The sequence below is a fragment of the Chiloscyllium plagiosum genome, chromosome 7 (genome assembly GCF_004010195.1).
Source record: "Chiloscyllium plagiosum isolate BGI_BamShark_2017 chromosome 7, ASM401019v2, whole genome shotgun sequence".
Lineage (NCBI taxonomy): Eukaryota > Metazoa > Chordata > Chondrichthyes > Orectolobiformes > Hemiscylliidae > Chiloscyllium > Chiloscyllium plagiosum.
Genome location: NC_057716.1, coordinates 34597542 through 34618780, shown reverse-complemented (window position 1 = coordinate 34618780; position 21239 = coordinate 34597542). Strand labels below are relative to the sequence as shown.

Genomic DNA, 21239 nt, shown 5'->3' with positions numbered 1-21239 from the left:
GCCTCGATGTCATTTAGCACTTAAACATCTAAAGAACAAATTGATCGGGAAGGAAAGGCAAGGGAAGATGGGGCATAGCATCAATTTTAAATCACAACTTGTAACATTGTTTCAAGAAACACAACTCCCAATGCTCATGATGTTTAACATAGAGAAATAATACTAATTTCAAATCCCGAATATTTTGCAATATTGGAGTAGTTTATTTAGAGGTCATTAGCAGCTCATCAGTAAGCAGCTGACAAATGTAGAGTCAGAAAGCTTGCATGGCTATCATCTAAATATTTTATGTTTTAATTTAACTTAGTGTATCTATCTGATCTTTCCTATTCTATTTTTATCTTAGCTCATCTTTCTCTCACCATCACCACCAGCCCACACTTATTGCAACCCAAATCACTGACCGTTCAGATGTCAATCGTTCAAGGTCTGAGCGCAGCATGGCAACCAGATTGCCTCCTTCTTCATTTTCTCGGTCTCGACGCTGTAGTAGCGTCTCCAGTTCAGAGTTCTTGTCCTGTAACTCTTTCTGCAGCTGAGGAAAAGGCAACAATGAAGCCAAAGACAAGAAGCCAGTCATTGTCAGAATTTATTAGCTTCAATGCAATACAAGCAGCTACGACAGCCATATGGAAGCTGGGTAGCATTATAAGGGAACACAACCATCCAAGCTCTACAAAACCTCTTTCAAACCATCCAAGGGGAGAATGCCTCTTCCAACAGCATTCCAGATTATTTCAGTTATCAATTCATAGCAGAGTTTTCATTTTTGCAAAACTTTCATTTCTTCTACATTCTTCAACTGATGTGTCCACCTGAAGTACCAGTTTTGGTGTATGTGGCGATTATCTGAAATGCACTGGCCCCAAAACTCAAAGATTTTATATCCCAATGGGTCTGGTTCTTCAAGCATAAAGATTGAACTTCATTAAATGCTGCAAATTCTTCAAAGAAAACTTTTCCACATTTGCTGACACCATCATTTACAGCACAGCTTCTCATCAAATTTGCTTCTGTCAGTACCAAAGGCATAGTTGAACAACCTGTTTACATTATTGTTGTCATGGCAGAAACAATGTGTAACTGTAAACTAAAGCACAACTGTGTCTTAGTATTACAAAACTGGTCAGTCGATCAAAACATTTGCATTTCCTCTACAAAACAACAACAGACCAGTCTCTCTAAATCTGTTTCGATGGGTAATAAATGGAGTTAGGAACACAACACATATCTGAATTTGATCAGGACAACCAATTATACTACTATATTATTGCAATTTAAATTAAAACTTGTTAGATTGACCTGACTGTTGAGCATCCAGGATTTAGCTGGGTGACCCAAGCTCCAAATACATCCATAAAATAATGCAAACAAAGACTAAACCTGAGGGCAAACAGAAACTTGGGGAATTCTTACCTACTTTTGGTTAAAGAGGTTGTGAATACCTGAGGAGATCTGCATAGTACAAGCAAAGAATTAGCTTTCCTTGCACTGAATGGATTGTGCTGGGGGCTCATGTGTCAAAACAGTAGCATCCCTGCCACTGAGCCAGATGACCTGGGTTCAAGTCCCAATTACTGCAGAGTTATGCAATAATATCTGCGATGAACAAGTTGATTAAAAATATCTAGATAGTGCTGCCTTCAAATTTTTCTTCACGATTTAACCAACTCTCAGTGAAAGAAACAATGAGGAAACAAAGATTCAACAATAAATTACAAAATATATAGTTATGTAAATTAGTACTTCATTTTACCAACCAGTTTTGAAGGCAGCCTTTGGACTGTACTGTCCAAGAATGGTATACAACCAACTGAAATCAGCCCAACCATTTAGATTAGGAATGATTAAAAGTCAATTCTCTCAACTCAACACTATTTAAGTGTCAACTAATTGATCTACAAAACTGGATCAGATTAAAATTGAGTTAATTTACCAATGTGCCTCTATCCAATCCCGATTTGTTTCAACTCCGTTGTGTTTACACAAGTAGAGCATTCTCGCAGCAGGATACTGGGAACTGAGCTACAATGCGGTGCATGAATGAAATGGACGACTAAGGCTAAGAGTTGTGAATTAGATAAACCAGATGATCGTTGGAGTTAGAACAGAGTTCACAAAAAACAGTGCATTAGAACAGATCAATGGACCACTGACTATTAAGTTACTACTGTACTGCTCTCTAAACATCGACTTTCCTCTTAAGATGTAACTCGCTCTTTAAATAGACTATAATGCTGCACACAAATGCATAATACCCACTTGTTTTGAAGGTTGAAATCAGAGAGGTGAGAGGTACGTCCATTAACAGGCCCTTCGGTCCAACTCATCCATGCTGACCAGATATGCTAAATAAATCTAGTTCCATTTGCCAGCATTTAGCTCACCTCCCTCTAAACCCTCCCTGTTCATATACCCGTCCAGATGCCTTTTAAATGCTATACTTGAATAAGCCTTCTTGTATTTCCTCTGGCAGGTAATTCCATACACACACCATCCTCTGTGTGAAAAAAGTTGCCCCTTAGGTCCCTTTTATATCCTCCCCCCTCTCACTTTAAACCAATGCCCTCCAGTTTTGGTCTCTCACCTCGGGGAAAAGACTGATGATTAGATTAGATTCCCTAGTATGGAAACAGGCTATTTGGCTCAACAAGTCCACACCGACCCCCTGCAGAGTAACCCACCCCTGTACCATTACCCCTGACTAAAGCACCTAACACTATGGGCAATTTCGCATGGCCAATCCACCTGACCTGCACATCTTTGGATGTGGGAGGAAACCCATGCAGACACTGGGAAGAATGTCTGTGTGGAGTTTGCACAGTCACCTGAAGCGGGAATTGAACCCAGATCCCTGGTGCTTTGAGGCAGCAGTGCTAACCATTCCCTCATGATTTTATAAAGCTCCAGAAGGTCAGCCTTCAGCCTCTGACACTCCAGGGAAAACAGCCCCAGCCTATTCAGCCTCTCCCTATAACTCAAACCCTCCAACCCTGGCAACATTCTTGTAAATCTTTTCTGAACCCTTTCAAGTTTCACAACATCCTTCCTCTAGCAGGGAGACTAGAATTTCACTCAATCCTCCAAAAGTGGCCAATCAATGTCCTGTACAGCCGCAACATGACCTCCCAACTCCTGTATTAATGCACTGAATAATAAAGGAAAGAATACCAAGTGCCTTCTTCACTATCCTACTTGCGACTTCACTTTCAAGGAGCTATGAACCTGCATTCCAAGGTCTCATTGTTCAGCAACACTCCCTAGGACCCTACCCTGAGGTGTATAAGTCCTGAAAAGATTTGCTTTCCCAAAATGCAGCAACTCACATTGTCTAAATTAAACTCCATGCGCCTTTCCTCAGCCCATTGGCCTTTCTGATCAAGATCCCTTTGCACTGAGGTAACCTTCTTTGCTAAGTGAAAGTGAGGACTGCAGATGCTGGAGATTAGAGTCAAGATTAGAGTGGTGCTGGAAATGCACAACAGGTCAGGCAGCATCCGGGGAGCAGGAAAATCGATGTTTCGGGCAGGAGCCCTTCATCAGGTCTGCTGTAGTACTCCATCGAGTCTCTCAACACAAGCTGGAATAACAACACCTCATCTTTTGTCTAGTTACTTACAGCCCTCAGGACCTGACATTGAATTTATCATTTTCAAGAGGAGAATACCCTCTTCCTTGGTCGATACCTTCCCCCAATCTCCAGGTCCTGTTGTCATTGGCAGCAATTGGTTAACCATTTGCATATTTTGTTAGCATACTTGTAGCAATTATCTCTCTCAGCGTATCAACCGCAGCTACCTCTGTCTACCTAACCCTTTTGACTCTCTTTTGGGCCACTGTCTCCATATACTGTACCATTTCTGTACCCCCATCATCAGCATAAAAATCACGCTTTCCCAGCTCTCCATTAACTCTCTTCTCCATCTACAGATGATGCCAGCCCTGCTGAGTTACTTAAGCACTTTGGTTGTGTTTCAGATTTCCAGTATCAGCAGTTCATTGTTATAACAGTTTTTCCTTTGTTCCAAATCTTAAGACCCATGGCAACTACTTAAATTCATTTCCCAAAGGAAGGCTAACAAAAGGCTTATACTAACTATTTTGAATGGAAATGTAACACCTTCTAATGACAATACTGAACTTGAGTTTGGCTGAAAACAAACATAGCAATGTAAGGGGGAAAAAAAAAATCAACATTTGCGCCGTATGAGAAGTCAGTATTGATTGGTTGGTTGTGGACTCTTGATTGGTAAGAGTTGCCATGGGGAAGCCACCAGTTAATGATGATTGACAGTTAACTCCCAGAATTTGTTTAAATATTAAGCCGGGCCTGTCGACACTGATTGATCACAAGGTATTTCCATGCAAAACTCAACAGAGTAGTTGTCACCCATTTTCGAGTTGAATCGGGCTCAGTGTGTGTGCATGTTTTTTCTGTCTGTAAAAGATAGGGTCCTGTATATCGTTAAGTGCAGTTTTTAGTACACACAAGTACGCCAGATTGCAAGTGCAACTGACAACTTCAAATTGGTTGTCAGCGTAATTCTTCGCAGATTCAGGATCATCAGTGCCAGTGTGAATCCAGCTGTAAAGGCCATATGTCCCTCAGATTAACAGATAATAACCGTTTGGCTGTTGCAATAAGCAAGGAAACTCATTCTACCCAACTAGCTCATGCGTACAAAACTGGGGAAGTGTGATTTTTATGCTGATGACTGGGATAGGAAAATAGAGTATATGGAGACAGTGGCCAGAGAGAGAAAAAAGGGTGAGGCAAACAGAGATTGCTGCTGATACTCTCAGTGTGTGAGAGATTCTCCAACTGGACATTTGCTGGATAATCCAGAGTGTGCAAGTGTGCCTCTACCAATTAGAGTCGATATGCCAGTCAATCAGCACTCTCCTCTAACATAATTTGGCTTTCCCCGTAAATTGGTATTGTACCCTGATGAATGCAAGTCAAAGAAATTAGACAAAATGTATCCTCTCTGAGCAATACTCTTAAATAACCTCAATATGTCACCATCACCAAACTGATAACAACTAGCATGTTCATACGCCATCAATCCTCACTATTAAATGAATCTGGGCAATGTTTTAAGACAGGCTGCTGAGTTTCTAAAGCATTTCTTTTTTTTTAATTTTAATTAAACTGTTTTACATGCATCTCATTTCAGTAAATATTGGCATGCAGAAGGACCTTGCACAGAAATCATAGAATATTAATGTGCAAATACAGCAAGTAATTAGAAGAGCACATGCTATGCTAGTCTTTACTGCAAGAACTTGGAGCAGAGGCTGAGAATGTCTTGCTGCAATTATATCAGCCTTCACAGAGACCATAGCTCAGTAGTTTTTGTCTCAAGGATATATGTGTGTCTCAGCATGTACAACAAGGATTGATCCCTGGATTGAGGGGATTATTTTATGAGAGACTGAATAGAATGCACCTATGTTCTCTTGAATTTGGAAAGATGAAAGTTGCTATCACTGAAACATACTAAGTCCTTAGAGGGATTCACAGGGTAGAAGCTGAAATACTGAAATTTAGAATGCAAATTTAGTCTCAAAGTAAGGGGTCAGCTATTTACAACTGGCAAGAAGGGAAATGTCAAGAGGACTGTGATCCTCAAGATTTTCCGACCCTAAAAGAACTGTGAATGTTTACTCACTGAACATAGAACACAGAATGTTACAGTGCAACACAGTCCCTTCAGCCCTTGATGTTGTGCCAACCTGTGAAATTAATCTGATACCCATCTAACCGACACTGTTCAATTATTATCCATATGTATGTCCAATGCCCATTTAAATGCCCTTAACGGCGGCGAGTCTACTACTACAGGCAGGCCATTCCACGCTCCTACTACTCTGAGTAAAGAAACTACCCCAATTTCTGTCCTAAATCTATCACCACCAAACTTAAAGCTATGTCCCCTCATGTTCACCTTCACCATCCGAGAAAAAAGGCTCTCACTGTCCACCCTATCTAACCTTCTGATATCCTATACATCTTGATTAAGTCACTTCTCAACCTTCTTCTCTCCAATGAAAACAGCCTCAGTTCCCTCAGCCTTTCCTCATAAGACCTTCCTTCCACACCAGGCAACATCCTAGTAAATCTCCTCTGAACCCTTTCCAAAGATTCTGCATCCTTCCTATAATGCGGTGACCAGAACTGTATGCAATACTCCAGGGCACCCTTACTGGTGTCCTGTACAGGTGAGGCATGACCACGTGGCTAGGAAACTCAAACCTCCTACCAATAAACGCCAACACACCAAATGCCTTTTCAACAACCCTATCAACCTGGGTGACAACTTTCAAGGATTTATGCACCTGGACACCAAGATCTCTCTGTTCATCTGACACTGCCAAGAATTTTACTATTAGCCCAGTACTCTGTATTCCTGTTACTTCTTCCAAAGTGAACTACCTCACACTTTTCTACATTAAACTCCATTTGCGGTATATACCTATCCCTTCCCATTGCGATTGTAAACATAACCGAATTGTGGTCATTATTGCCAAAGTGCTCATCTACCTCCAAATCTAGCACCTGGTCGGGTTCATTTCCAGTACCAAATCCAATATGGCATTTTCCCCTTGTTGGCCTGTCTACATACTGTGTTAGAAAACCCTCCTGCACACATTGAACAAAAACTGACCCATCTAAACTAGTTGAACTAAAGAATTCCCAGTCAATATTGGGAAAGTTAAAGCCCCCATAACAACTACCCGGTTACTCTCACTCCTATTGAGAATCATCTTTGCTATTCTTTTCTCTACATCCCTGGAAAAATTCGGAGGCCTATAGAAAACTCCCAACAGGGTAACCTCTCCTTTCCTGTTTCTAATCTCAGCCCAAACTACCTCAGTGGATGAGTCTTTATCTCAGCTGCTGTAATACTACCCTTGATTAACAATGCCACACCCAACCCCTTTTTTTTTCTGTTCTTAGTGAAACATCTAAATCCCGGAATCTGCGACAACCTGAATACACTTCAATCAGAGATGAACAGACTCTTGGAGAGTAAAGGAATCTAGGGACGCAGATATAGAGCTGGAAAGTAGAGTTAGCGTAAAAGTTCCGTTACCATTTATTGGATGATATAACAAGTTTGAAACAATCTAATCCTGTTCCAATTTCTTACATTATTTCTTACCATTATAATTTGAGTAATTTAAATCAACTCCTGTGCTCAATCCCAGTACACTTTATTCTTACTTGCTATTTTCTTCACAACCTCATCGATGAGTCAAAAGAGGTTGTGGGCTCATGTTCTATTCCACACACTTGAGAATGTGGTGTGTGTTTATAGAGGCGATCAAAAGTGCCACCTTCCATTTGGGACATTAAATGATTGCCCCATCTATCTTAAACAAAAATCCCAAAGCACTATCTTCATGAGAAGGTGAATTCTCCTAATCTAAGAATCGTAAGAGTCATTCATATTGCACAAGGCAGCTATTCGGCCAATCAGAGCCATTCGATCAATCCACACCCCGATATATACTTTCAGCCCTGCAAGCTTATATCCGTTAAGTGCCCATCCAATTTCCTTACAAGTCCTTGAATATTTTCGCCTCCATTACTCTGGTTGGTACAGTTCCAAATCATTACCACCCACAAGGTAAAGAAGTCCTGCCAACTCCCCCTTGTCTATTGTTCAAAACCTTTAAATTTATGACCTTAATCCTACTAGCAACAGTTAATGGAAATAGGTTTCCCAATCTGCCTCAATCTAACCTGGTCATAATTTTATAAGTTTATCTCAAATTTCCCATCAATCTCCTTTGCTCCAAGGAGAACAAACCCAGATATTCCAATCTAACCTGTGCCCAACCCTAGAATCATTCTGGTAAATCTACTATCTCAAGAACCCTTGCATATTTCCTGAAGGATGCTAAACAGAATTTGATGAAACACTGAGGACCAAACCAAACAAAGGAGATGTGAGGGGCAAGTTTTTTTTTGTTACATAGTGTGTGATAGCAGTCTGGAGTGCACTGCCAGGGGAAGGCAGATAGATTAGGAGAGTTTAAGGGACTTTTAGATAAGTACATGAAGATGAACAAAATGGAGGGATATGGACCAAGGGCAGGCTGAAGGGACTAATTTGGTTTGGCATAATGTTCGGCACAACACTGTGGGCTGAAGGGCCTTTTCTTGTACTGTACTGTTCTACATTCAAACCAGAGTGTTATAAAGGTCAATAGGTATCCCTTAACTGACTCGAAATAGATTATCTATTTCATTGTTGCATGCAGCGTGTGCACAAGTTGGCTTCCCATTCCCTATACAATATACTTCATTAAATAATTTAATAAGTGATATAGTCCTTTAGTAGATCCTGCAGTTTTGAAATCCATTGTGTAAGTTTTTTTTCATAAGCTGCCTATCTGCAATATCTCACCATTTCTGTGAAAAGGTCATAAACCTGAAACGTTAATTCAACTGTTGTACCTTTCAGGTATTACAAAAGTTCAAATTTGAAGTAATTTCTACTTTTACATAAACTTATCTTTATCCTAATTTATGCAATTTGTATAAAGGCAATTACCAAGATATATTTCACAAGATTTTTTGAGTAGAATAAGGAACCATTGTTCAAGTACTTTGCATGAGATATTTTCCACAGCCTTACCTTTTTGGTTAGCTCTGTGTGTTGCTGAAGCTTTCCAGCCAACAGTTCCTTTTCTTCATTGTGCAGTTGCTTTGTTTTGTCTTGTTCCTGGGTAAAGATATCTCTTAGTTCCTGCAGTGCCTTGCTCTTCTCAGTTTCAAACTCATCCTACACAGGAAACATTATTCAGGGAAACAAACTGGTTATTTCATAACCAAGACAACACAAATCTTCAAAGACAATGCACTGCACTGTGATTTAACAGAAAATGTACTCAAGGTCAAATTGAGGCTTTTCCTACCTACGGAAGTAAACAATAGATAATGTGACCATTAGCCTCATATGCACTTCACTATTTAAAAAGATTGCTCAGGTCCTACAGGATGTTGAAATGGACATGGAATCAGGACTGATATTCTGGTAGAATCAGCATCACCTTTGCACAAGACTTTTCTGCAAGCGGTTGAAATAAACTTACTTTTCCAAAAAGAATTGTAGAATCTTATCAAGCAAACCCCATGCATCTCCATCCGACTTAATATTTCTGTTTACTTGGATGAACATCAATATCAGTTGTGTGGCCTATCTTAGTGATCCTTTACTCGCATACTACATAGGATTCATTCTGAACTGAACAGTCTGACAAAGGGATGCAGGATCATTCACTGATGCCATTCTAGTACTTGAACAATATGTTCAAACATTAAAATCTTAGAAGATTGGGTCACACCATAAAGTCGTTAACACAAATCACAGCAAAGAGTGCCACTTTTAGAACTTACCCCCTGATAACTTCGGTAAATCCTAGTGGTAAGTGAAAGATGTAAATGAAGAAAATATGATACAATCAACAATGATACAAAAAATAATGAAGTAAACCCAGAGTTTCATAATATTTATACTACAGGAGGTCTCCACTTAAGTATGATGCCTTATTGAGCTTGACTGAAATCATCTGATCTGATTCAATTTCCTTCCCAATTTTCCCAAATCCTAAGTATATGCTTGTTCTATCCATTTGCCAGCCAGTGAAAAATCTCTACCAACACCTTTTTCAAAACTCTTAGCTACCACACCATTGTTTTTGGTTTATTTCAAAACATTGATCAAACTTAATATTCATCAGAATCTATCATTCCTGCTAATGTTGCAGTGAATTTTCAGTGCACACTCTATATGGGAATTCTTCAAATTTATTCATGGGCTGTGGGCACTGTTGGATCATCCTGGATCTTTTTTACTCAATCCAATTTGCTCTGAAGATAGCAATAAGCCACCTTCTTCAACTACTACCATCCATGATACACTCATAGATCTGTTAAGGGAGCTCCTGAATTGTGAATCAACAACGAAGTTGAGTTGGTGAATGGCTTGGAGGGGTACTTGCTATGTATGATATTCCCATGTATCTGCAGCCTTTGTCCTTACGTGGTTGATTGCATGAACTTGGAAGGTGCTTTCAATGAGTCTTGGTGAGTATAGTAGGTTGCAATGCATCTGCTGTTATTGAATGGCATTATTCATTGAGTGGGTGTTTAAGGTGGTGGATGGGGAGGCACTGAGGAATTCTTATTAGAACAGGGAGTCTTCTTCTTGATTTAATTCACTGCCTCTTGTATTCTAGTTTAACAATGTCAAGAAACAATGGACAAGTCTATGCCGTGAGGAGGATGCTAAGAGGCTGCAGGGTGACTTGGACAGGCTGGCTGAGTGGGCAAATACTTGGCAAATGCAATATAACATTGGTAGATAAGAGGTTGTCCATTTTGGTCACAAAACCAGGAAAGCAGATTATCATCTGAATGGTGTCAGTTTGGAGGGGCAATGATACTGGAGTGTAACAGTCTCTGAAGGTTGACATGCAGGTGCAGCAGGCGGTGAGAAAAGCTAATGGTATTCTGGCCTTCGTAGCCATAGGATTTAAGTATTGGTGTAGGGATGTTTTGCTGCCTTGGTGAGGCTGCACCTTAAGTATTGTGTGCAATTTTGGTCTCCCAGTCTGAGAAAGACATTCTTGCTATTGAGGGAGTCCAGTGAAGGAACACCAGACTGATTCCGGGATTGGCAGGACTGACATATAAAGACAGACTGGATTGACTGGACTTGTATTCAAAGGAATTTAGAAGAATTGGAGGGGGTGGGGGTGTGGAAGGAGAAGGAAGAGGAGATCTCATAGAAGCATAAAAATCCAGATGGGACTGGACAGGCTAGATGTGGGAAGAATGTTCCCAGTGTTGGGGAAGTCAGAACTAGAGATCACAGTCTAAGAATAAGAGGCAAGCCATTCAGGACTGAGATGAAGAAGAATTTATTCACTCAATTGTGAACATGTGAAATTATGCACCACAGAAAGCTATTGGGGCTACTTCATTAGATACATTCAAGAGAGAGCTGGATGTGGCCCTTGCGTTGTGCTAAAGGGATCAAGGGGAATAGAGAGAAAGTGGGAACGGAATACTGGAAATGTAGGATTAGCCATGATCATATTGAATGGTAGTGCGCTCTAAAAGGACCGAATGTCCTACTCCTGCACATATTTTCTAAGCTTCTATGTTTCCTATAGCAAGGAGATCAAAATTGAATACAGTATTTTAAAAGTGGCCTTACCAATGTCTTTTGCAGCCACAACATGATGTCCCAACTCCTATACTCAATGCAGTGACCAATGAAGACAAGTATGCTACTTTCCTTTAAAGAGGCATTAAAAAAGATTGCAGCTGGCTGTCATCGTACCTACTCACCTTAACTGATCAGAAAATGTGGATGCCAGCTGCAAAATGCAATGCCTTTGTTTTAAAAAAAAACACAATGACAAATACATTTCAGAAACTTTTCAATTCCCAGTGTGCATCCTAGTCTTCTACTAGGAACAGTCAGTCAAAGTTAAAATTCAGTCCACTGATTAATATCACAACAAAAAGAAATTAAAACAAAATGGAGTACAGAGGCTGAGGGGTGACCTTATCGAGGTTTATAAAATCATGAGGGGCATGGATAGGATAAATAGACAAAGTCTTTTTCGCAGGGTGGGGGAGTCCAGAACTAGAGGGCATAGGTTTAGGGTGAGAGGGGAAAGACATAAAAGGGACCTAAGGCGCAACTTTTTCATGCAGAGGGTTGTGCGTATATGGAATGAGCTGCCAGAGGAAGTGATGGAGGCTGGTACAATTGCAACATTTAAAAGGCATCTGGATGGGTATATAAATAGGACAGGTTTAGAGGGTTATGGGCCAAGTACTGGCAAATGGGACTAGATTGGGCGGCATGGTGGCACAGTGGTTAGCACTGCTGCCTCACAGCGCCAGAGACCCGGGTTCACTTCCCGCCTCCGGTGACTGTGTGGAGTTTGCACATTCTCACCGAGTCTGCGTGGGTTTCCTCCGGGTGCTCCGGTTTCCTCCCACAGTCCAAAGATGTGCAGGTCAGGTGAATTGGCCATGCTAAATTGCCCGTAGTGTTAGGTAAGGGGTAAATGTAGGGGTATGGGTGGGTTGCGCTTCGGCGGGTCGTGTAGGCCGAAGGGCCTGTTTCCACACTGTAATGTAATCTAATCTAATCCTGAAAATTAGGTTAAGGTATCTGGTCGGCATGGACGAGCTGGACCGAAGGGTCTCTTTCCGTCCCTTACATCTATGACTCTAAGACAATACAATATAGGTGATGCCATGCAGGTAGAAGAAATAGATTGTTTTGTAGTTAACCCTAAGACAGAGGATGGTGAAGTCTGATCCTCTGTTTGAGGAAACAAGGATTGTGAATACCTAAAGACCAGAAAGGTATCTTGCAAATGAAAATCCACTTGATTTCATTCAAAGGGCTGAGTGAAGCAGACTTTGTTTAAAAGTCCTGAGAATATCCACCTTGGGGAAGCAGCAAGATGAGATATTGTTAATGTTGCACTTTAATCACAGGACTACAATATTGCAGAGAATATGGCCCAATTTATAATCACAGCATGGATTTTCAGTTATGTCAAGTAGTTAATTGGGAATACCCAATTTCTTTAGTTTATTGCTTAGTTGCCCACTATATAATGTTTAGTTAATATTGGTTTTACTTCATTGCTACAATAGAAAATTGGAAAACCCACAGGACTAACTCAGCCATAATCTTGCATGCCTCACACTGGCTAAGCACCCTATGATCTGTATGTCCTTGTTTGCAATATTCTATCTGTACTACTCAGAAAACAAAGCTTTTCACTGTACTTAGGTACATGACTACAATAAATCAAATCAAATCTTTCAGACTCCAGATTATTTGAGACTCGAAGTACAATAGAAGATAAACAGTGCAATCCTCTGGAATTCCTGATGTGCTGAACACATGGGAATTGCCTAAGAAGTTCCAACTTCTGATAAGCACTTCCTCTAGTCCCCAGGACGCTTCATGACAATTTTCCAAGTTGAAAAGTTTAGACATTCCACAATATTACCTGGATAGTTACCCAGGAAACATTAGATGAACTTAAACTCAGTTCAACATCTGTTTAACTTCAAAACTGACCACCGCTCACTCCCTGTCCACTGCTGACCACCCTACCTGACTATGCCTTCTGACTGCCATACTTGCCTGACCAAGTACTCTGATTAAACTTGACTGGACCACCACTACCGCTGCCAACCTTTAACAATCGTAACTTCTACCCAGATACTCATCTCACCAACTATCCAAAGAGCCATCTAATCACATCATTCACCAAACCTAAACTGACTTAAAGATTCATCCATTCAAACTGGATGTTTAAACTTATCGTACGCAGCTAGTTCTGTAACGAGGGCTTGTCTTATCTAACTCCATTTAGATTCAGGAATATTCCCCAGAGGATGTGACACAATGCATTTCTGTGAATTCTGGGCTGAAAGAACACAACCTGGCCTGTTCAAAAGCTTTATTGTTTCTATCCAAAGGGCAGCACGGAAGCTCAGAGGTGAGCACTGCTGCCTCACAGCGCCAGGGACCCGGGTTCGATTTCAGCCTCATGTGACTGCCTGTGTGAAGTCTGCACATTCTCCCTGCATCTGCGTGAGTTTCCTCTGGGTGCTCGAGCTTCCTCCCACAGTCCAAAGATGTGCAGGTTAGGTGAACTGGCCATGCTAAATTGCCCATAATGTTTAAGGATGTGTAGGTTAGATGCATTAGTCAGGGGAAATGTTGAGTAATAGGGTAGGGGAATGGATCTGGATTGGTTATCCTTTGGACTTGTTGGGCAAAATGGCCTGTTTCCACACTGTGATTAAACCGTCTTTTAGCACTACTCCTTTGCCTCTCTATACATGTGTAGCAGCTGCTTCAACATTCGCTTAATATTTACCTATCCTTTTATCAAACATATTTGGATAAATACAAGCAAAAATTAACACACTTTCTGTGCATTACAAAAAAAAAGTTTACTTGCACCCATCCCCTTACTTTCTTCCTTTGTCAAATACCCTGCAATTTCCTGTGAATATTACCTTGAGCTGCTTAATTTCTTGAGTAAGTAAGAGCTCAGACTGGTTCTTGAGAAGCTCAAACTCCTCCTGGAACTGCTGCAGTTGTTGTGATTTCTCAACTTCAAAGTTGGACTGCAGTGTCCGTCGCATCTTTTCTACTTCTGACTTAGCCGTATCAACCTAGCAGTCAAAATTATGAGCAATGAGTACAGTAGGTCGCTGAACTTAACAGGTAGTAAAATTAAATCTCAGAATTACAGAGACAAGTATTTAAGTTCGTTCAAATATCTCATGGATAAGACATTTTGAAATAAATATCTTTGGTTTTAAATAATGGATAAATTTGAGGTTACTTATTTGAAGATATTATCATTGAGTTGAATTGCACTTGTGTTTGGCCATATGACATTAAATTCAGAAGTAAGGCATTACAGCCTGTCAAAACATCTATTCAAGATAGTATTTTTCATGCAAACCAGTTTGAGACAAATGGCATTTGATAACATTTGAGGGAAAATCAGCATAATTTGTTCAAAAGATAATTAACAGGATGCGAGCACCAGCACCCAGACCCAGCATTTATTACTCAACCTCAAAGTTCCCAAGATGATGATAATAACCTGTCTTCCCAAGCACTACAATTCTTGTGGTGAAAATTCTCTCAACAGTACTTTTAGATATGGAGTTCTAGACTTTTGACCTTACAATGGAGGAATGATGATATACTTTCAAGTTAAGATATTGTGTCAGTCGGAGGTGGAGGTGACCCTATGCAACTGCTGCCCTTTTCCTTCTAGGTAGCTAAAGTGGTAGATTGGGAAGTGCTAGGAAATGGGTACAGTACATTGTAGAAATGGTACATGGTGAAACCAAACTGTACAGTGGAGGAAACAAGTGATGAAGGTCGGGGATAACTACCTATGAAGTGAGACTACTTTGTCCAGTATGGTGGGAAGCTTCTTGATTATTTTTGGCATTGTTCATCTGACTGTGCTATGCAAATGCTGGGAAGGTTTATAGATTTGTTTGCTGCAGAATACCTGGGCTCAGTCTGAGCCTGAATATTTTCCAGATCTTTCTGCAAGCAGACCCTTCATTATTTGAAAAATTGCAAATTATGTAACTATTGTTGGAGATTCTCATTTCTAACTTCATGGAGGAAAGGTCATTGATTAATCAACTGAAGCTGTTTGTACCTCAAGCACTTTCTCAAGGCATTCCGATAACAGTGCCCTGGGCTGAGAAAATTGGTTTCCAACAAATACAACAATCTTCCTTTGTACAAAGTGTGACTTGTACCAATGGAGACCTTTCCATTAGATCCTCACTGTCTACATTTGATTAGGGCTCCTGCTTGCTGCAGTTATTCAAACACTTTAATGTCAAGGCAGCCACTCTCTCTTCTTTCCAGCTCAGCTCTTTCATTCAGGGGAATAATTCCTAGCAGAATAGAAACTGATCAGGTTAATATTAGATTAGGTAACACCTAATACCAATGTCAACAATGCCTTCCATCAATTTGTAGATGAGTATGCTGATGCCATTTGAATGTCAGCACTGTAATGGTACTGGCTAGGGGTGTAACATTCCCTTCGTACTTTTTCTCCCTTTCACTTCTGTACTACTTTAAATTTATTTCTTCTAAATCTTACTGGTTGTAAAGAAAAGTTACTTCAAAATTTGATTCTAGGCTTGAGATAAATCATCATTTGAACAGTCAGTTCATTAAATAAATCAAATTTGTCCAGTTTATTTTATAATCTCTCCGATTTAGCAAACATTTCCGCAGCCTATCTAAGACTGCCTACCTGAATTCAAAAATATCCATCACCCACTCAGTGTTGTGTTGGACCTTTCAATGTTCACAAAATTAAGCCATTTTGTTTGTTTCCAATAAAACCAATTTTAAATGCACTTCTCCTCAACAAACTAAGATAAACAGAACTGCTTGCCATTTACTGTATTTTAACAATACCATCATTTATAATTGGCTCTCATTTGAGTTTGCCAGATAGTAACTATGGTATATGGACACAAGGACTCCAGCGTGAGGGCAGTATCCAGTTCCTGTACAAAAGGATTTCCATCAGCACCAGTATGCACTCAAAAAGCTTCAAATGGTGCAAATAAAAGCATAACTTTCAGGAAATACTTGTGGTTTTACATTATAGGCTACATTTATAGTATTACCAAAGTAGGTAGTGGAAAACTCCTGGTGGTAAAGAGACCACTGCTGACAATGAATGTTGCTAGCATACAATTTAATTGTATGCAGATATTGTGCATTAACTGGGGAATCACTACAGTTCATGTGAAAATAGGTACGGGCTAAAATGGTGGTTGCTGCATACTCTTAAAATGTGCTATTTTGTAGCTAAATAAAGTGCCTCAAATTGTATCCAGTTCTAACCATCATCAACTAACAGGTATTCTTCAGTTACAAATAGCTGATTTAATTTTTTTCCCAGTCACACTATATTGCTGAAGCAGGAATATCAAGAATTATATTGCCCTTTTCACACTGATGGATCCTTTGATCAGAAACAGTGGTTAGAAGTTCAGTTCCTGTAGAACCTGAAACAGCACAAACCTGTTCTTTTTGATTTTGCATCTGAATCTTTGCCAGCTCTTCACTAAGCTCTTGCGCATACTCCTTTTTCTGTCTTTCAGCCTCTGTTGACTGCAGCATTTGAAGTTCCTTGAGCGCCTGCTGATGCTGATCTTCAAGGCGAAGCACCTCATCTCGAATCACATCATGGCGCCTCTGATGTTCCTGTTCCAGTAAAGCCTTCTGGTTGTTTAGAGCTGCCTCCAAATCTTCCTGCAAATAACACCAACAAGTAGGCAAAAGTCAAAAGTTGATTCAGTTTCTTCTTTATAAAAGAAAAATCCCTTCCATCTTATTTCTTAAATTTACAGATTTTGAGAGCTTAGGAAAGAAAAATAGTAAAAGTTGCAGTACAGAATTATATGAGCAGTTTCAACTTAAAATTGTGAAAAAAATAATTGCTCATTTGTCAGGATCTGGAGTGCTGCCAGTAAAAGTTGATTGCACGTAACTCCAAAAGAAGTGGGCAGGAACAGAGCATGAAGGCTATGTGGAGCTATGGACAAAAAAACTAATTTTAAAAACAAGATGTTTTCTCAGCTCTCTAAATCTCCCCGGTCTCACATCAATCAGGTACAGGCTGACCTACATCAGTCCTCTTGAGCAACTTGCTCCAACTTGGATAGACCATGATACAAAACAGTACAAGATGCTGGCAGAACTGCCAAATGTTCTGCTTTTAAACAAATGTAAGTTGTTATCAGGATATAGGGCTATGTTTGAATGAAAACCAGCACAGGCGTGCCAGGCTGAATAGTTTCCTTTAGCATTATAGATTTCCAGGAGTTCATGACAACTGGGGACAAAAATTTCTAATTGGAAAATTTGAGATAGAAATGCAGATTTAGTGTCTGCTTTCAAAGAAAAATGGGATCAAACTGAAATAACGTAGGCCTCCACACATCTGGCATTTTTTAACATGCTCCCTTATCCATTATTTCTAGGAATACATTCAACAGAGGAAAATTATGCATTGCTTACCAAGTTAAAATTTTCTCCATTCTCAGTGAATATTTATTACAAGTTAACAACTGGGATACAGAACAATTGAGTAACATGCCTTTCTGTCTTGTCTAGAACGAACATAACACAACTACAACTAAATTTGACTACCTTGTGGATCTCCTCAAGCTCTGTTGCCATGTCTTTAATTTTTTCCAAATGAACAGTAGCTAGCTCCTTTCGGATTGTCTCCTGCACATCACTCAGTTCAGCCTCATGTTCAATCTTAAGCTGATTTACTTCCCCAGCTAGTTTCTCTGCAATCTCTCTCTTCGTTGTCTCTAAATTCTCCTCCGAGTTTTTCAGTGCCTCCTGCAATCTGTGAATCTCTGCCCGGTATTTACATGTTGCATCTTCCAGATCTGCTGAGTGCTTCAATTTTAAGGCATTCAAAGCAGCTAACTTTTCTTTCTCCAGAGTCTCTATTTCAGCTTGATGTTTGGTGTGCAATTCCATTTTTAAATCCGCTACTTGACTCTGATGGTGTTCCATCAGATGTTTGCTTTGGCTTTCCAGCTCCTCCACATGCCTTCTCTTCAGCTCCTGGAGAAGGGTCTCCTGTTCAGACATAAAATTGTCCATCATCTGTTTGTGATCCTCCATGAACCTAAAACGTTCATTTGGAAATAGAAAAAAAAATTAAAGCATAGAATAGTTTTGGAGCTGCTGCTTGTGACATTTTATAAATGACCTAGATAAGGGCATAGAAGGATGGGTTAGTAAATTTGGAGATGACACTAAGGTCAGTGGAGTTGTGGATAGTTGTGGATGTTGTAATTACAGAGGGACATAGATAAGCTGCAGGGCTGGGCTGAGAGGTGGCTAATGGACTTGCATGTGGAAAAAGTGATTCATTTTGGAAGGAGCAAATAGAGAGTACTGGGCTAATAGTTAGATTCTTGGCAGTGTAGATGAAGAGAGATCTCGGTGTCCATGTACATAGATCCCTGAAAGTTGCCACCCAGGTCGACAGGGTTGTTAAGAAGGCATACGGTGCGTTAGTTTTTAATCGGTAGAGGGAATGAGTTTCGGAGCCACAAGGTCATGCTACAGCTGTACGAAACTCTGGTGCGGCCATGCTTGGAGTATTGCGTACAGTTCTGGTCACCGCATTATAGGAAGGATGTGGGAGCTTTGGAGAGGGTTCAAAGGAGATTTACTAGGATGTTGCCTCCTATGGAGGGGAGGTTTTATGAGGAAAGGTGGAGGGACTTGAGGCTGTTTTCGTTAGCGAGAAGAAGGTTGAGAGAGAACTTAATTGAGACATATCAGATAATCAGAGGGTTAGATAGGGTGGACAAATATGGAAAAGCTGCCAATTGTGGAAAAGCGAATCAGGCAAAGGAAGAGAAGATCTGTGCACAATGAAAAGAAATTCCATAATGTCTCAAGAACAACTAACAGAATAATGTTTCGAAATTTTAACAATGCTCTTAATTATCAGAGAAGCCATGGAGACACTTCAGTTCTCTAGTATAAATGTCTTCTACCCTTATTTACATATAAGAGGAAGAAATTGGTTAGGATGGAGACAGCACCAATGTTTACATGGTATCCTCAACAGGTGGTTTGAGGAAACATATGATTTGTTTTTGTTGCATATTTCATGATTCACATTATTCACTAAACTGACTCTGCATCCTGAATCCAACTCAGATAAGTATTCTGTACAATTTGTTGTGGATCATTTGATATATTCATGTTATTTTCTCAGATGACCAAAGGTAAATTAGGAATAGTGCAGCAAAACATAAGTGTGGGAGAAAATCCACTTCCCTGTCCACCCACAGCATGGCTGCAAAGAACATAAGGAACCGTGACGGCCGAAGCCACAATAGAAACCACCCAGAGTGTTTCAGCCTTGTCCAAACAGGCTAACCAGGACACAATGCAGCAAACAGGAGATGACTGAGGAATACACTTCCCGAGACAGCCTGACGAAGACTTCCAAGCACTCAGTAAGCACTATTGCTCCCAAACCATAAAGGCAGCCTCATTCCTCACACATACTGGAACTCTACAAAGGATGCTCAGACTGAAAGGCACCAAAAGGTACCTTGCTTGCAGACTAACCACAATGGAAACCCAGGATGAGAAACATTAGCACCTACTCTCACAGAGGATCAGAATCTCCTAACTCAATCATAGACTAATTGCTGCAAGCGGATGGCTGATTGGCCTCCCATTGATTATGTTTTACTCTTGATTGTACTGTAATTCACACCACATTCCTGTACTCCCATAAAACTGCTCAAGGAAGAGAACCCTTCATCTACCTGTACAGAATGTCAGTTCTGTGTCAGCCAAGTCAAGTTCTCTTCTAGTGATATTGCTTGTAATAAACAGCTGGTCAATTTCACCCGATCTGCACTTGTGTGTTCTCTGTTCAATTGGGTAGTTTCTCTGACAGTAAGGAATCTTGAGTTCACAAAGAATTGGATTAAAGTATCCGTAAAAACAAAAGCTCTTTCTCGCTCCTGTATAGACAGCAATTCTTCTGCTTGCATTACTTGTACCGGATCCCAGAAGATTGTTCCAATACATGCTACTATTTCATTCCCAAACCATGTCTATGTGTTACTCACCTGTTCTGTACTTCTAGGTGTTTCATAGTTGATTGTGCCTGCACATTGACTTGGAATTTCTCAAACTGCTCTGCCATCAGAGACTTGGTCGTGGCAAGCTCAGCGTCAAACTGTGCTTGGATTTTCTGGCGTATTGCTACAATTTCTGGTAACTGTTCATTTGTAAGACTATCCTGAAGCTGCTGCAAATGTTTTCTCTCTTTCTTTAGTTGCATCTCAAGTTTAGAAATTGTGGTGCACTGTTCTTCTTGAATCTGATTCATTTCTACATTTCTCTGGTTAAATCCCTGTTCCATTGCTCGCTTTTCCTCTTCAAATTCATTGAGGAGCTCTTTGCGTAAAGCTGACACGTTCTGTTCGGTGTTGGCTTGTAGCTCTTCTCTTAAAATTTTCAATGCATGTTCTTTCTCCTTTGCACATTCCTGCATTTTAGCCTCAAATTCTTCCCTACTGGCCTCAAGTTTATGGTTAGCTTCTTCCAGCAACTGGGCTTTGTCCTGCAAATAATCACAACAGGAAAATACCAAATTAATTCTCTATTTGCGAGGTTGGTCATTGAAACAAATATACACAGCCTTGACAAACAGCTGTAAAACCATTAAGGTGAACTAGAAAGTAGGCATTACACAGGAGATTCAGCTCATCATGTCCATGCAGGGACTCTAAAACAGAAATTCAGCCATTCTTATTACCTGCTCTCAGTTGCCTTGAAAATTCTCTCTTCAGATGCTTATCCAAGTTCCTTTTGAAAGTCACTATTAAATTCACCTCCTTGAAACTCTCAGGCAGCACATTAGGGTTTCAGCTACTTGCAGTCTTTAGGCCCCTTGCACCAATGAGCACAGTTTCTCTCCTTCTACCACACACAGCCTCCCTATCAAATCCCCCCTCAACCTTCTGAAGACAACAATCCAAACTTCTTCAATCAACGTACTTAATTGAAATATCCTGTTCCCAAACAATCCTTGCAGACATTTTCTTC

At 40.3% G+C, this 21239-nt stretch overlaps 1 protein-coding gene across 6 annotated transcripts in view; it reads right to left on the bottom strand.

Annotated features, from left to right (window-relative positions):
* pcnt (pericentrin) overlaps positions 1–21239 on the bottom strand; it is a 312968-nt gene that overhangs the window by 163238 nt on the left and 128491 nt on the right. For 5 of the 6 annotated variants that reach the window (XM_043693410.1, XM_043693412.1, XM_043693413.1 and 2 more), the window contains 6 exons: positions 20258–20754; positions 17784–18279; positions 16653–16883; positions 14084–14242; positions 8649–8795; positions 405–535 (listed from right to left, as the gene is read on the bottom strand). In XM_043693410.1, coding sequence (XP_043549345.1) covers positions 405–535; positions 8649–8795; positions 14084–14242; positions 16653–16883; positions 17784–18279; positions 20258–20754 — 1661 coding nt within the window. The remainder of the gene's footprint in view (positions 1–404; positions 536–8648; positions 8796–14083; positions 14243–16652; positions 16884–17783; positions 18280–20257; positions 20755–21239) is intronic. The other variant, XM_043693416.1, reaches the window with a different exon arrangement.